Source organism: Balaenoptera ricei, chromosome 4 (genome assembly GCF_028023285.1).
Source record: "Balaenoptera ricei isolate mBalRic1 chromosome 4, mBalRic1.hap2, whole genome shotgun sequence".
In the NCBI taxonomy this organism is placed as follows: Eukaryota; Metazoa; Chordata; class Mammalia; order Artiodactyla; family Balaenopteridae; genus Balaenoptera; species Balaenoptera ricei.
The window spans coordinates 116,142,151-116,159,072 of NC_082642.1; the positions used below are offsets into that span (position 1 = coordinate 116,142,151).

Here is a 16,922-nt window from a genome sequence, read left to right on the forward strand (position 1 = left end):
TACCAGTGATTAGAAGAGTTGGCACCCAATAAATATTCTCTGAATAAAATAATGAACAAGTTAATGAATAATTGTATCCAAAATAGCACATGCTGCACCGTATTGGGAAATACTGGCCTACTTGTTTGTTGCTCCCAGTGGACTGGAGCCAACAAATGAGCTTCTCAAGAGCACTGAGACCTTTGTTTCTCTATCTCTAGGTTTTAATAAGCAGTAGTGTCTGACACCTTGGTGGTGCTCAGTAAATGTTCCTAGAAAAACAAAACAAAGTAAAACAAACCTCTTAACCTACCTTAGCTAGTTGAGTAGCTGAATTTCACAAAAAAAGTCTAAGTTCTTTCATTAGAATCAGTTTCACAGAATGTTTTACTCCCTTCAACATATATTCCATATATCCAAACCTTGATTTTGCTTACAGCAAAATTTTACCTATACTTTTCTACTTTACAGACTGTAAGATAAACACTTTATTAAAGGCACTTTTTGTTTCTTCCTGATCACCGATACGAACCTGACATTATAATAAAGTTGGAGGTTGGGTGGTAAATTATTACTGGCACAAACTTTCCTTACCAACATCTCATGATTCTTTCTTTTGGCAAAGGAATGAAATACAAACATGTTAGGGTTAGATGTGACCTTTCTTGTTTTGCAGTACAATATGAACTTTTCAATCTTTTGTGTGGAGGAAAATATTGAGGCTTAAAGACATTGAATAACTTGCACAAGACCCTGTGTCCAGTAGCAGAATATACAAGCAGGTGGAGAGGCAGCTATCATATTGGTGGCAACTGTAATAGTCGAAATCTTGGAGAATGTATTACTTGACAAGTAAAATGCAATTCTGGGACTGGAGAAACAGTTCTTGTGTATTTACTGTCTATTTGACTGGCCTGAATCTACTCTCTGATTTAGAGTCCATGTGGACCCATCAAAACTATTTGGAAGGAACCCTCAATACTCTGGAATATTTAAAGATGGTTTGTGTAGGCCCAGTACTTCGTGTTACAGATTCTATGCTGTTCTAGAGTCCTTAGCAATGTCCCATGATAAAATAAATTTATGTTTGGGAATTTGTTTGATATCCTGATTGACTTCTATTATTCCTCACTGGATTTATGATTTATTTGAGATATAGTTTAGTATACCTACATTTAGTTGTTACCTAAGCTGGGAGATAGGCACTTCATTCTTTCTCTTTTTGGTTCTTCCATATCATCATGAATTCAAACTGTAGGGCTCCATCTTCTAGAGTGTGGTTACTGCATTGTGTTTCTTTATCATTTAACCACAACTCTTATCTTTTTATAGAAGGTAGCACTTTCTCTTTTGGATATGTAGTTAATGACACTGGTGTATACATCACCTGTTACAAACTGCTACTATCCATGGTACTAATAGCTACAAGTCTGTTCTCTAACTGATGGCTTCTATTTGCTTCTTGGAGAAAATGCATGTGCTAAGCAAATGGTTTAGCTGGATTAATCTCTTTCTATATCAGTTGCTTCTTAATAGGTTAATGAAATTGTGATGTGTGTCAAACAAATAGGTTCAACTTTTATCTGACACACTTTCTATATAATACAGCTTTTAATCATTTAACTTTGAAGTTTATAATAAAAGTAGTTATATGCACAAGTATGAAAGAGCAAAAGTGTTTCCAAGAACTTTATAATATGTATCTCTCAGCGATAAAACCTATAGATAAGATAAAAATTATGCATATTAAGAATTTATAAAAGGATCTGATGAAGATTTTGATCTATAATTTTGCATTACTTGCAACTGAGAGTCAGTGCATTTATTTCTCAGAACCCCAGGATACTCTACTAACATGACCATATAAACCTATACTGCATCTTTATCTTTGTCAGTATTATCTTTTATGCAATATGGTAGTCCTTAGGGAGCATTAATTGCTAGCTATCTCTTAGCTACTTAAGGGTAATCTTGGTACAATTACCATGTATTTATGGGAATGAGGCACTCATTTATTGCCTTTCTCTTAAAAATCCCATAGCATTTGCAAGAAGATAACAGTATAAATACGCCCACTTGTCTTTGCGGGAATTATTCCTTTCTCCATCTCCACCACCCACCTCAGCATCACCACAACACCCTTATGTGGGGCTCATACTTACAAGTTAAAACTACAATGATTATTGCCACTCAAAAGCATATTGAATCTATCCTTTCTCAATTAGCCTTTCTTTTCTTTTCTTATCTTTTCTCTCTTTCTTTTTCTTTTTCTTAAAATGGAATAAGGACCTTCACCTAGGAATCATACAAATTGGGCTACGTAAGGGTCACTGGTCCCAATTTTATACAAGATTGTTAGAGATGTAAAGCAATCACTGTGTTAGTTGCTTGAATGTCTTTGTGAAATAAACTGAGTATTTCAAACTGGCAGACAAGTGCCATAGATTATCTTATTAAACCTATTTAGTTGATTTAGAATAAATAATTCCTACTACTTCATAGGGCCAAATTATATATAATATTATATAGATAGATAATAAAACACATAGGGATACATGAATAATTCACAGAATGTGATTTATCAAAGGTAGAAAATAAATATCTGATCTTTGAATTTATTGTTAGATATTTATTTCCAGATATTTCATGCATAAATACTCATACGAGGACTTCAACAGCATACTTAAATTATTTTAAATGCTTTGCAAAGTTTCATAATCCAACTTTAAAATTATCTTTTTCATTCCAGAGAGATATAAAACATAAGGAATAACTTGAAATGTTCATGCTAAATTAATGACAAGGAAGTCAGAAAATATAAAAGAAATAATTAATATGTTGTTTCCTCTCTCTCTCTTTTAGATTAGTATTTTTGCTAGGTATTGTGGCATATTTGGATCTCTCCAAATTTTACATAAGAGGTAATTTATTCCACTCATCTAAATATTTTCCTTATTTTTAAAAGGTATTGTGTTATTTTATTCAGATTATAATTTATTTAATGCTATTTAATTCAGATAAGACAAAGTGTAAAACTCTGACTTATTCACTGTGATACAGCAAAATAAAAAGCAAAGAAACAAAAAATCCCATGGGTCTGTCAAACAGACAGACCTCAGTTTGAACATCAGTCATACCACTTACTATGGGTTAGAGGTCCTTATGCGGGTTAATTCACCCGTTTGATATTCAATATCCTTCAGTGAATACTGAAGGTTCAGCAGATATGCATAAGAGTTGCCATGAGAATGAAATGGTGAACTATAGTACCAATAATAGCTACCATTTAATGTGGCTTAGTATGAGTCACATGCTATGCTAAATGCTTTATACATTTATAAAATTAATCCTTACAGCATTCCTATTGGGTAGGACTTATTTTGGCCCCATTTTACAGTGTGGAAGTAAACAATAGAGATGTTAAATCATCTACCTAAAACTTCACAAGACTTCAGTGGCAGGAGTGGAATTCTAACTGGTGTCCATCTGTTTGGTTAACTATTGCTGTGTAATAAACTATCCAAAACGGAGCGGCTTAAAACAACAACCATTTTATTACCTCTCATGATTTTACGGGTTGATTGGACTGAGCTGGGTGGATACTTTGCTCCACAAAATATCATCTGCAGCTGCAGCCATCTGGCAGTAGAAGTAGGGGCTGTAATGTCTGAGATGGTTCTTTACAAAGCTGGCACTCAGTGCTGACTATCTGCTGGGAGCTCTTGTAGAGCTGTTGTTGACTAGAATGCCTCAGTTCTCCTCTTTGCAGTTCTGCGTGTGGCCTCACCATATGTACTGTCTTTGCTCAACATTGGAGACTAAGTTACATGACAGAGTGTTCCAAGAGGATAAGGCCCAGTGTACAAATATGTAAGATGCTTCCACTTGTATCACACTTGTTAATGTCCCATAGGCCAAGGCTAGTCACATGGACAAGCCCACAATCAATGTGGGAGAGAACAACACCAGGGCATGAATACTGGAAGGTTCTACTAAGGCCACTAAAGTAACAGCCCATGGCAACAGCTGAAATCAAAAGCAATCTTTTGTGTCCTCCAAACTATCATGGCTATCAGTAATTTTCTGCTCTCCTTGGATAGCATGTTGGCCAATGCATTGTGAGAAGGACTTTGGAGTTTCAGACACAGAGTCAGTTAAATGTTTTTAGTAAGCTTTTACACTTTCCTTCTTCCAAATATAATAAGAAATTTCAATTTCATTTAAATGGTTTTAAAACAAATTTCAGTTTTACAAAAGAAAAATGCCTCTCAAAGAGTTAGATTATTTTTATGAGTTTATAATGCCATACTATATTGAGTTTTATATGTTATAACTCATTAGTGAATAAAATAAGGAGAAATATTAAGTTATGCCTTATCATTATTCAAATAAAAGTGAATATATTGCAATCTATTTCTTAGATGATATGATTAGTTTTGGATTTCTGAGGAACTTTTTTCCCAAAGGAATGGTTTTGATCCCACTATTTCTGTAAAAACTGGATTTTTATTTCAGAAATTGTAATTCTTTTCTTCATTTTATATAAATTAAAATAATACAGTTCTAATGGCATTTATGTAGGTAGGTTCCATAAAGAACTTTTTATTTAAAAGTTTTACTTTAGCTAAAGCATTCTATATTTGTATATGACATTTACTTACAAACAGAACTATTTTACCTTAATGACCCCAAATATTTTAACTGTTTCTCCTATTAATATTGAAATTTAGGCAGGTTCAGAAGACGTGAATTGCTTACAGAAATTAGGAAAAAATATATAACCCTTTACCTTGATTTATTATTTCAAGTTAAATTAGCAAATGATTTACAGGTAATAAAAAAAACATTTCAAAGCTGTTTGGTGACCAGTGCAAACTCTGATAATGCCATAGACTAATATCAAGACTCCAAGGGATGATATCTGAAGATGATATCTGAACTAAGTTATCCCCTAAATGGCTGTGATATTGCTATTAAGCTTTTTTTTTTTATTTCAGGAAATGAGACAGATATATAAAAGAAGAAAATCAGTACTTACTTTTTGTGACAACACCTTCTAAGCGAATGATATTTGGGTGGTCAAACTGACCCATGATACTTGCTTCTCTTAAAAAATCTCTTCTTTGCCGATCCATGTGGCCACCTTTCAAAGTTTTGATGGCAACTGGAATCTCTCTTTTCCCTGGTGTTTTCAAACGCCCACTACAGACTTCTCCAAATTCACCTTAAAATATGAACAAAAGTAGTTAGTTGTTTAAACAGAATACTTATATTCCAGAAAAAATGAATTGTCACAAAGTACCATCTTTTTGTTTTTTAAGGTGATGACTCTCAAGTGTGCCATTTTTACATAGAGATCTCTTCCTTAAAAATTAAACTTGTAATGACAATATGCCTGATCAGCATCATTTGTAATGAATAATGAAATGCATTTTCGTATGCTGTACCACAGGAACTTCCATTGATAGATATCCCTGATCTGCTGAGAAATTATGACTAGCAGAATGGGTGATGCTAATGCAATTCTATAGAAAAGCAATCACTGCATAACATTTCCTGTTCCTGTTCTCAATACTGATATATGGGCCAAATGCCTGCTCTTTGCAGGGAATCCATCAGGCATATGTAGTTGATTTGATTGCACGGGCATATGTCTGGGCTTCACTGCCATTAGAAATCAATGCTAGGGTCAACTGGTATATGAACATATTGAAAAGACCACACTGAACTCAACTATAATTACTTATTATAGTTGAGTTCACACAGGTTAAATTACACGTCACATGGTTTGAATACAAATACAGTAAGATTATCTACAGTTCAGCAATGGCTCCAATGGATAGATTAAAAAAACAGCCAAATATTTATCATGAATTTACTACATATATATCCAGTGCTAGAGTGCTGTGTATTTCAAAGAAGTATAAGAGTTGGTCTTTGTTCTTTGTAGCTTATAGTCTAGTAGGAGAATTTAGATGAAACACTGAAACACTTAGGAACCTAAGAACCAATCCCTGCAAATGTTGTATTATTTAAGTAAGAACAATGGGAGCTGCAAGACTTCCTGGAGGAGGTGGAACTTTTGCTGGACCTTGAATGATGGGTAGGATTCGGATAGTCAAGAAAAGCAGCAACATTCCAGACAGGAGTATATGGAGTGAGGGAAGTGAAGACAAAGATTCAACGGTCAGAAACAGTAAAGAGAATGACATGGACATAGGGCAGTAAGGAGACAAGGTTGACTAGAGGGGTTACTGTGGGAAGGACGGTCAGAGACTTCTCAGTGCAATGTAGTAAATTCAATAAAGCTTGAGTTTTCAGATTTAATTTTTCTATGGTCAATTCCCTGCATTTACTTAAAAGCATGATGCTTGATCCCCAATTTATTCATCTATGAAGTGAATATAATAATGAAACCTTTTGTAATTCTATAATGTTCCTTCCCCATAAGGATACTGGGAAGATCAAAAGTGATAATGCATATAAAAGTGCTTATAAACTGTAAAGTACTATTTATGTGCTTTAAGTTATATATATCTTTGGAAAGGTGAAAGAAATAAAAATTAAAATATCTTCAGTTGGTTTATTAGCTAGCAGTTCTGGCCAGTAGCTCGACGCTATGTAAGTTTAAGTGTAGAGGATCAAATTAAATTTTTGTAGCGCCACAGATTATCCATATTTTCTTTGAACCAATTCATTACAGTCAACTAAATGTTGACTATTCATGAATATTAATTATATTTTGGTATAGATGCTAAGATTTTTTTTAAATGAAAAAAAATAAAACTAGAAAGGAAATAAGACAAAACTTTGCTTCCTAAATTATGTGTAAACATGTCCATTAGAAATAAAAAGCAGTCTAGCAAGTTTTTTATATATATATATATATATATATATATATATATATATATGGTAAAAAAATAAATAAACAAACACGCAAACAAAAAATGCTGACTAGAATGTGGTCCCTAAGTTCAGTGTATGTGATATTGGGGTTTTACAAATCTTACATAATTTGACATCAAAACAAGAATAGTTGTTTTTTTTTTTTTTTTTTTTTACTTAATGATGCTTTCAACCTATTGGAAGTTAAATGTTCTTATGTTCACAGGAGAAAGAAGCCATAGTTTTCCAGTTTTGTTTGTAATAATGTTTTTAATTTTTTAAAGATTTTCTCTTAGACATAAAAAATTGGCAAATGATAGAAATTTTCAACATTTTTCTATCGAGGCTGTGAACCTTGAGAGTAAAGGTATATGTACGTGTTTAAATTAATGTCCGATATAGCCAGGCCTACTAATATACTTGAAATTCCTTTTCACATCACTCTGGTTTGCTTTAATGAATATCTAGAACAAAACAAATATTTTTTCTTCTTCTCGCTTTTATTTTGCCTTAACAAATCTGTTAGTACATATAAAGATTCAACAATATTTTAAAACCTCTCACCTGCCATGAGCCCAGATTGCAAGTGATTTTCTGTTAACATTTTATAGTAATTCAAATAAACTTTTGAATATAGTGAAATGAATAGCAAACTCTGTTGGTATTTTATCAAGACAGGCAGAGTGGCAATTTACTTTGGTCTTCTGTTGTGTGAAATTCATGTAATCTTATTAACACCAGGCAGGTGTTTTCTTCATGTCAAGCTTTGCATGATCAAGCTGTTATCACACTTATTTCAGTGACACTAAATATGGCTGCCTCAATTAAAGATCTGAGACTCCTAGTGCATTCTTTAGGCATAGTGCAAAAAATTCAGTCATAGAATGTATTAAAACTCTTATCTGTGGTAAGCCTGGATGAATCAGACAAATCAGCCAGAAAGGAAAAAATATTTTAAATTAAATGCATATTTTAAAATATTGCCAAAGACTGATCCATTATATGATTGCTCTTGTAGCAAGAGTGGAGGCCCTGTATGTAATCATAGGTAAGAGGATTTATTCCTTAATAAAATGTGAACTTTTATATATACTGGTTAGTCCATCATTAATTCATCAACTATAGGAATATGGTGTTAAATACTTTTTTTTCCCTTTACCAACACAATGTCACCATCATTATTACAAAGCTAGCACTTATATAGTGCCTATCATGAGCCAGGTCTAAAAACCTAAAATATATTTTAATCTTGACAACAAAACTTTGAGGTGGGTACTGTTATTATCTTCACATTACAGATGAGGAAACTGAGACATACGAGCTAAGTAACTTGTCCATGGTAACGTAATTACAAAGTGGTAGAGCAGTAATTTGAACCTAGGCAATCTGGCTCCAGAGTCCATGCTTATAATCACTATTCTCTGCTGTCTGAGATATTTATCATTGTTAATACTTGTGTTAATATGCTAAATTCCCAGTTAGTAACAACGATGTCTTCAAACTCACTACTGTATAGTGTTCAAACACATTAACTGGATATGCACAGGTAGATGGAATGATAAAACCATATATTAGGAATCATTCACTATAAAATGGAAATGGAGACCTCGCTTAAATAGGTTGTATATTAGATGGTCTGGAAAAATCACTACAGTCTATCTAGTTTCAAGAGAGTCAAGAAAAATATATCTAGGATAATTGATCTTCTGCCACTGACAGCTCATGCACTTGCTAACAATCCCATCTCTCTCCCTGGATGGTGGTAAAACCTTTCTGGACAAGCAATTTTGTTGTATGGTATATAAGGTCATATTAAATTATCAATTAGAAATGGATTTTCCACATAAAGCCTATATCTTTTAACTAAAACTGTGGAGGAGGGTAGAGGCAACAAGGGACAATCTCTCTTGGAGGATTATCATATCAACAACCCCTGGAGGCTTTCTGAAAGTTTACTCCCCCTGTTCTGAGATTCTGGTACTCCCTTACCTCCAACCCCTTGAGAGTCACTGAAGCAGAGAGCCACGCTCCTGACGGTTTTTTAAAACATACCTCTCCCTGTGTCCTCAAGTCCATTCTCTACGTTTGCGTCTTTATTCCTGTCCTGCCCCTAGGCTCTTCAGAACCATTCTTTTGAGGGGAAAGGGTAAGCTGGGACGAAGTGAGAGAGTGGCATGGACAGATATTCACTACCAAATGTAAAATAGATAGCTAGTGGGAAGCAGCCGCATAGCACAGGGAGATCAGCTTGGTGCTTTGTGACCACCTAGAGGGCTGGGATAGGGAGGGTGGGAGGGAGGGAGATGCAAGAGGGAAGAGACATGGGGATATATGTATATGTATAGCTGATTCACTTTGTTATAAAGCAGAAACTAACACACCATTGTAAAGCAATTATACCTCAATAAAGATGTTAAAATAAATAAATAAAATAAAACATACCTCTCAGGTGTAATGACATGTTTCTTTCATCACACTTGCCATTTCCCTCTGATGGGAACGCTCTCTACAAGTTGTTCCCCTTCCTCCCTTGTCTCCACCCTGCTCAGTTCTTCTCTTACGCGATGGCTTCATATAAGCAGCAAATGCCAAGCTTTCCCCTCTTCAGAAACTTACTCTGATGAACCCATCTCATTTAGTCCCCCACCAACATCAGGTCCCTCCAAATGAGACAGAAAAAAACAGCAGCTCTACAATCAGAAGCCGGCCTCGCTCTCAGAGCTAGGCTATGTTATTCTCCTATCAGACATTATACCAACCTCAACCTCAACCTCAACCTCAACCAGGTTGCTCTGAGACACAATAAAATGAGACTGAGCAAGGCTACTGCATAATTTTGCCTAAGCACAGAAAAAAGGCAAGGTCACATGGCCAAAATACTAAACATCTCCTCCTCTCTTGGCCAAAATGAGTGACTGCTACTTCTCTACCAATTAAAACCTTATTCTTGTTCTAGTCTCCCTTCCCTGTAGATAAGATTCACTGAGATACTATGGTATAAGTCCTAAAACTAAGGCCCAATATTATGTGCTGTTTGACACCAGGGGCGAACAGGGAGGGCCTCAAATGGCTTTACCACAGGCTCTCCTCCTCACTCTGCTCCCACAGATAAGGCCAAACAACCCACCTTATCAAATGGATAAGATGCAGTTCCTCCTCATCACTGAGTGACAGGTTTCACTCTCCTGCCAGCCTGGGGAATGATTCAAGCAAGCCAGTCACATCCTCCTGAGGGTATCGGGGGTACCCTATCCTCTTGACACTACAAAGCCTGTCTCCCACAGCCCCCCGTTGTCCACTAGGTTCCCAAGAGTAGCCCAGGTGGCCCTGTGTGGCATGTGGTGTCCCTCCTCCCCCCCGCCCCGGCTGTAAGTATATGGAATGAATAAGTACCTGTTAATCTCATCTGTTCAGTCTAAGGCATTGTGTATTTGGCCATCACAGGGTGATGGAGGCACCCAATAGGAGGCAATGAGAACAGATATTCAATTGCAGATTTGCCATTGCTTTCTGACAGCATTTAATCCAGAGCAAACTCCTGCTTTCTTGGACCCCCTGCCAAATCACCCAACCAAAGCCCAAGTGCTATAATAGGTTCTTTCTAACACCCTCTTACTGACACACACTAGAGTTCCCCATGGTGTGTGTTTTCCCTTGCTGAAATGAGCAATAAACCCAGCTTTTTCAACTATAGTGTGTTCCTGGGGTCTTTGGCTTGAGAGCATTAGCATAACATATTTACTGTATAGCACTTTTGACTATGTGAAATTATCTTTGAAATTCATTTTTAATTAGTTTACTCATTTAGTAACTATCCCTGCATTTCAACACTTCCCCTTAATTCCATCCAGTCAACTGTAATCTAAGTCATGATGGCACAGGGATTAACTGTCTCTATTTCCTATTGTACTCTCAGTGCTTAGTACAAAATAAGCACTTCTTTAATACTTGCTGCATGAATGTGGGGAAAACACAACTCTAGACTCAAAGTTGGGATATCTTAGAGAGAGTAAAAATTGTCCAATTTTTGCTCTTCTTTCATTGTATACAGTTAAGAGATACTTCAATACCTTCTGTATTCAGTTTTTTTTTTTTTTAAACTTAACTGCAAACAATCCAGTTTCATTTCTGAGTATAAAGGCGACAAGAAGAATATTTTAAAGTGTCATATAAGGAGTAAAATAAATAAAGTGTCATATAAGGAGTTAAAAAAGAAGAGGCATAGAGGAAAAACATATAACAGATTTTTAATTCAGTTCTAGAGGGATTTATTAGTCTCTTGAGGTCTTAAGGTAAATTCCATTATTATTATCAGGAGGGTCACCCACCCAATTGCATTCACTGTCTGTCATTCAAGGATGAAATACCAGAATCCTTATGACTAATTCTGTCTGGTTTCTTCCACATATGAAAGAGAACAACATCTTTTTGAAAACATAATCTCACACCAGTTGAAATGATATTTGAATGTTTCTGATTCAACTTCACAGAAAGGTTCAACACAATGCAAGACTTCTTGTGTTTAACAAGGCTTGTCAATAGGAAGAGTCGACTAAGACATGAAAGAGGACAGGTTTACAAGTTAGGGCTTCTATTTCTGGCATCACCACTAATTTGTTTTGTGGCATTAGAGGAAGCCATATTACTTTTTCCTGCTTTAGTATCATTGTGGGTAGGTTAAATACCTACCACCTATATTCTTCTTGAGAGATAAAGATTAATGTGTAAATTTTTACAAAGCTTTTTAGTCTAAGAAAAATTCCATGTAACCACTGAGTCTTTTAAAATTATACTGATACCATAGACAGTACGTTAAATATGTCACTCTAAGTATCCTTCACTGCTGGGTTCTTAAACCCTAGGCCAGGAAGCAGTATTTCTGCAAGACAGGAGAATGACTTCCTTATCAAACAGGGGTAAGGATTTCTTTAGTGAATGAGGTCAGTAACGCATTATCTATTTTTTCCCACACCACATTCCAAACATCAGACAGCCTCTTTTTCTTTCTGAGCAAGTTTTTATTCTTTTCTGCTAAAACAAACTCCCAATTATAACTCTGTCCTCAAGAAAATTAAAGTTTTCTCTATCTCTGACATCATAAAGTCCAGTGTATTACTCACTTATTGAATATTCTTATTCATATTATTTTGACTTTTCAAACTCACTGTTACCTCTACTCCTAGAACACTTTTTTAATCCAGTATCAGCCTCTACCACAGGCCTCTCATACCACCTGCTTTCTTTCCTCAAGGCAGATTGAAAGAGCTCTTTAGACTAAAAAATATTTGCATTTCAAAACTCTGCTTGATGCTCTATAAAAATTTATTCTCTATGCTGCCATCAGAAGGACCATTTCAGAAATAAAATCTAATTTAAAAAAATCTCTGTGACCCAGAGAAAGTTACTCAATGTCTTTGAGTCTCCGTTTCCTTATCTATAAAACATGACTATCTGATTTGCAGAATTATAAGAAGTAAAGGTACCTAGCACTGCCTCTGGCAGCTCCTATTGTTACTATATATTTTCACTAGCCTTGCGGCCACCCATTCTCTGCAAATGAAATCTAGGACCAGTTCAAACATCTGCCAGTCTCTCCTCCCATAATCAGGCTGCTGAGCACTCTGCATTGGATAGAAGTGTTACTAAAAATATATGGTTCTTTTCTCAGCTATAATCCTTTGTCAGTACACACACTATCTCAGGGTAATATCTTTCACTACCACCAGCTACTGCCTTTAGCTTGTTAAGTTCCAAATCTACACTTGCAGCTCAGACTTCTCTCTTGAACTCCAGACTTGCATAACCACCTAGACGTCTTCTAAGGGCAATCCTATCATTATCTCCTATAGTAGTTGGCTTGCGCTATTATTAAAAAATACCACAGATTGGGTGGCTGAAACAACAGAAATTTATTTTCTCGCAGTTCTGAAGGTTTGGGAATCTAAAATCAAGGTGCCAGATGATTGGTTTGCTGGTGAGAGATCTCTTCTTGGCTTGGAGACGGCCACCTTCTCACTGTGTCCTCATGTCTTTTCCTTGGTGAGGCCATGGAGAAGGAAGAGATCTCTCCCTCTTCCTCTTCCTATAAAGTCACCAATCCTATCATATTAGGATCCCACCCTTATGATCTCATTTAACTTTAATCAAAACCTAGAAGCCCTATTTCCCCATACATTTACATTGGGGGATAGGGATTTAACATATGAATTTTCAGGGTTGGGGGGACACAATTCAACCATAATATCTCTTAAAACCTGCTTTTTCTGTCCTTATCCCTTAATTCATTTAGTAGCTCCAAAGACGTTCACATTCTAATCCACAGAATCTGTGACTATGTTACCTTATACAGCAAAAGGGATTGAGATGTGATTATCCTGGACAATCCAGTTGGGTCCAATGTAATCATAAAGGTTCTTATAAAAGGGAGGCAGGAGGGAGAGTCAAGAGAGGGAGATGGGATGATGGAAACAGAGGTAAGAGAAGTCACAGAGAGATCTGAAGATGTTATGCTGGTGGCTTTTAAGATGGAGAAGGGAACTTGAACCAAGGAAGGCAGGAGACCTTTAGAAGCTGGAAAAGTCAAGGAAACAGATTCTTCCCTGATGTGCCGTGAGTGAATCAACACTGTCAACTCCCTGAGTTTAACCCAATGAGACTGATTTTGGACTTCTGACTTCCAGAACTGTAAAATAATTAATTTGTGCTTTACTAAGCCATTAACTTGTGATAATACATGGATGGCTTTTAGCACAGAGTTAGTTCTCAAATATTAGCTTCCGTTTTAGGTTGGATAATATCCTCCATTTAAGCATGATCCTTTATTACTCTCCAATGCCCCCCTTTTATATTTTTCTATTAACAACACTTCTCTCATTAGCTGTAAGTTTCCATTCATTCATTTCTCCATTACACTGTGAAAATTTTGAGCACAGGGATTTTGTCTTCATTTTAATCCCCAGTGTCTATCATCATGAACAGCATGGGTCTAATGTTTCCTGACTGCACGATGGACTGACATCCTCATGACAGACACCTTCATCAGTATTGAAACCTCTATGTGAAAGTACACACTAAACATTTTCAAGTGTTACTTGAGTGGGCAAGCGTGACACAATATCATTTCCCCCAGCATGTATGAATTCCTGCACTAGCACAAACAAGACATTTTGGAATTCAGTCAGGCAATAAACATAATCAGTATTCACAGCAGAGGACTTGTGTTTAGTCAAGCATGACTAAGAGAAGCTAGTAGACTGTCAGCTGTAGTGGTCAAAATGTTTTCAAAAATGGGAGAAAAATCAGCTTTCCCAAAATACAGAGATGATTATTTTGATTAAAGAAGACAGTGAGTGTCCTGAGTTACTATTAAAAGTGATATTACACAATTCTTTAATAGCAATAAAGACTTTGAATAGCTTTAATATACCAAAGGTTTATAATAAACCTATATTAGTTCATTTTATCTTAAAGAAAATATGCATAGATAATCAGTAATGACTCTGTAAATTAAACCATGATTCAGAATTGTAGACATTTTAATGTGATTATTTATTCTCAAGGGATAGTAACAGGCGTATGTTCTAATAAAATGAACATTAAAAAGTTTGTTTTCATGTTAAAGCGCTATTTTCACTAATGTGAACATTATTTTAGGCAAACTTTTATTCAGTCAGTTTTGTCCTTCAGAAGACATTCATCATAGTTCTTCTTCTAAAAAGCTTATGCTTCATTATATTATTTATTCAGAAGATGTTTTCACTGAGTCCTAGATTGCAATATATACCATTATTATATGTGTTTCTAGGAAGGAAATACTGTTGCGAATTGAACTATGAATGCTACCAATTGTAGGATGCTACCTAAATTCAGTGACATTAAAATGAGAACATTTGCTAGAACAAAAACTTGAAAGGAAAGAAGCTATCACCCATAGGCCAAATAATTCGAATACAATCTCATTTTGGTGTATATACTTCTACTCTACTTCCTAAGCATAAAGTTTATATTATTTTTCTTAAATGTGTACTAATACTATATACTATTTTTCTGTATATAATTAAGACCCTTTATTAATTAACTATTATAGTATATGTAGTTTCCATGCTATTACATATAACATAACTTATCTTAACAAATCTCTTTTTAAAGAACTTTGCAATCAGCTTTTTTATTATTTAAAAGACAGTTTTTACCATCAAATGTCATATGAGTCATTATTATAAACATTATAGAGCAACATTTTTGCCATTTATAATTTGTTATAATTTCATTCCTTTACGTTAACTGAACAAATAAGCACTTAGAATATTATTATTGAAACAAATCCCAAAGAAGTGAGGAAATAATTTTTGTTCAGTGATATATCCAACCTAAGAAAACTACCTAGCATTATATTTCATTAATACCAAAATACAAATCAAACAAACTTTTTTCAGCCCGCAGATTGGTCTGGGGAATAAAACTTTAATATTCTTTGAAAGCATTTCTGTATATGTGTTTTGGAATTACATGTTTGGTGAAATTTGCACCCCACCCCAACCCTCAAAATTTAGATCTGAAATTTCCTTTGTGGGGAAAAAACTGTTAAATACTGATACAGTTTATGGAGTGGATATAGGACAATATAGGATCTTGTTCCTCCTGAGGTTTTGTAATATACAATCTTCTAGAAACTTGTCTCCTTTATCCAGTTTTTACATTTATTGTCACATACTGTTTATATTTTACTATTGATATTTAAATATTTATTAGCAGCTATATCTTTTCCTTTGTCATCTGTAACATTGTTTACTTATACCTTATATTTTTCTTGATTTTTTAATCAGTTTTATAATTTTATTAACATTTTTAAGAAAATAATTTTTAATTTTTTCTCTATTATGTTTCCTATTTACTGTTTTTAATCTTTACTCTTTACCTTCCACCTTCTTTGTGATTATTTTATTTCCCTTTTTCTAAATTGTTAAGTTGAATGCTTAGCTCATTAATTTTTAGTAGCTCTTCATTTCTAAAATAAGCATTTTAAGGCTATATATGTATTTACCTCTAAAGTACGGCATTTGTTGTACCACATGAGTTTTAAAATGTGTTTTTTTCATTCTTATTTAGTTCTAGAGATTTTCTCATTTATATTAAAATAACCCATGAGTTACTTAAATGTTATTTAATTACATTAAAAATAACCCACAAGTTATTTAAAACTATGTTTTAAACTGTCTAATTTTTTATGTTACCATTCTATTTATTTCTAAGCTAATTGTACTTTGGTTAGAAATGTATTCTATAAAAATCTGATTTGTTGCAAATTGCTTTATGGCCTAGTACATGGTCAGTTTTCATTAATATTTTTGTACTTTAAGAGAATGTGATTTGCCTATTTACAGATGACATGATACTATACATAGAAAATTCTAAAGATGCCACCAGAAAACTACTAGAGCTCATCAATGAATTTGGTAAAGTTGCAGGACACAAAATTAGTATACTGAAACCTGTTGCATTCCTATACACTAACAACAAACTATCAGAAAGAGAAATTAAGGAAACAATCCCATTAACAATCACATTGAAAAGAATAAAATACCTAAGAATAAACCTACCTAAGAAGACAAAAGACCTATACTAGGAAAACGTAAGACACTAACGAAAGAAATTGCAAATGTCACACTAATGGAAAGATATACTGCGTTCTTCAACTGGAAGAATCAATATTGTTAAAATGACCATACTACCCAAGGCAATCTATATTCAGTGCAAACCCTATCAAAACACCAATAGCATTTTTCACAAAACTAGAACAAATAATCTTAAAATTTGTATGGAAGTGAAAAAGACCCCCAAATAGCCAAAACAATCTTGAGAAAGGAGAACAGAGCTAGAGGAATCAGGCTCCCTGCCTTCAGACTGTACTACAAAGCTACAGTAATCAAAACAGTTTGATATTGGCACCAAAACAGACACATATATCAATGGAACAGGATAGAGAGCCCAGAAATAAACCCACACACTTATGGTCACCTAATCTAGACAAAGGAGGCAAGAATGCACAATGGAGAAGA

At 34.7% G+C, this 16,922-nt stretch overlaps 1 protein-coding gene across 2 annotated transcripts in view; it reads right to left on the reverse strand.

The window, feature by feature from the left end:
* The window catches only part of EPHA6 (EPH receptor A6), an 853,164-nt gene that overhangs the window by 197,773 nt on the left and 638,469 nt on the right, over positions 1-16,922 (reverse strand). For both annotated transcript variants that reach the window (XM_059921344.1, XM_059921343.1), the window contains one exon: positions 5,018-5,203. In XM_059921344.1, the coding sequence (XP_059777327.1) occupies positions 5,018-5,203 (186 nt within the window). The remainder of the gene's footprint in view (positions 1-5,017; positions 5,204-16,922) is intronic.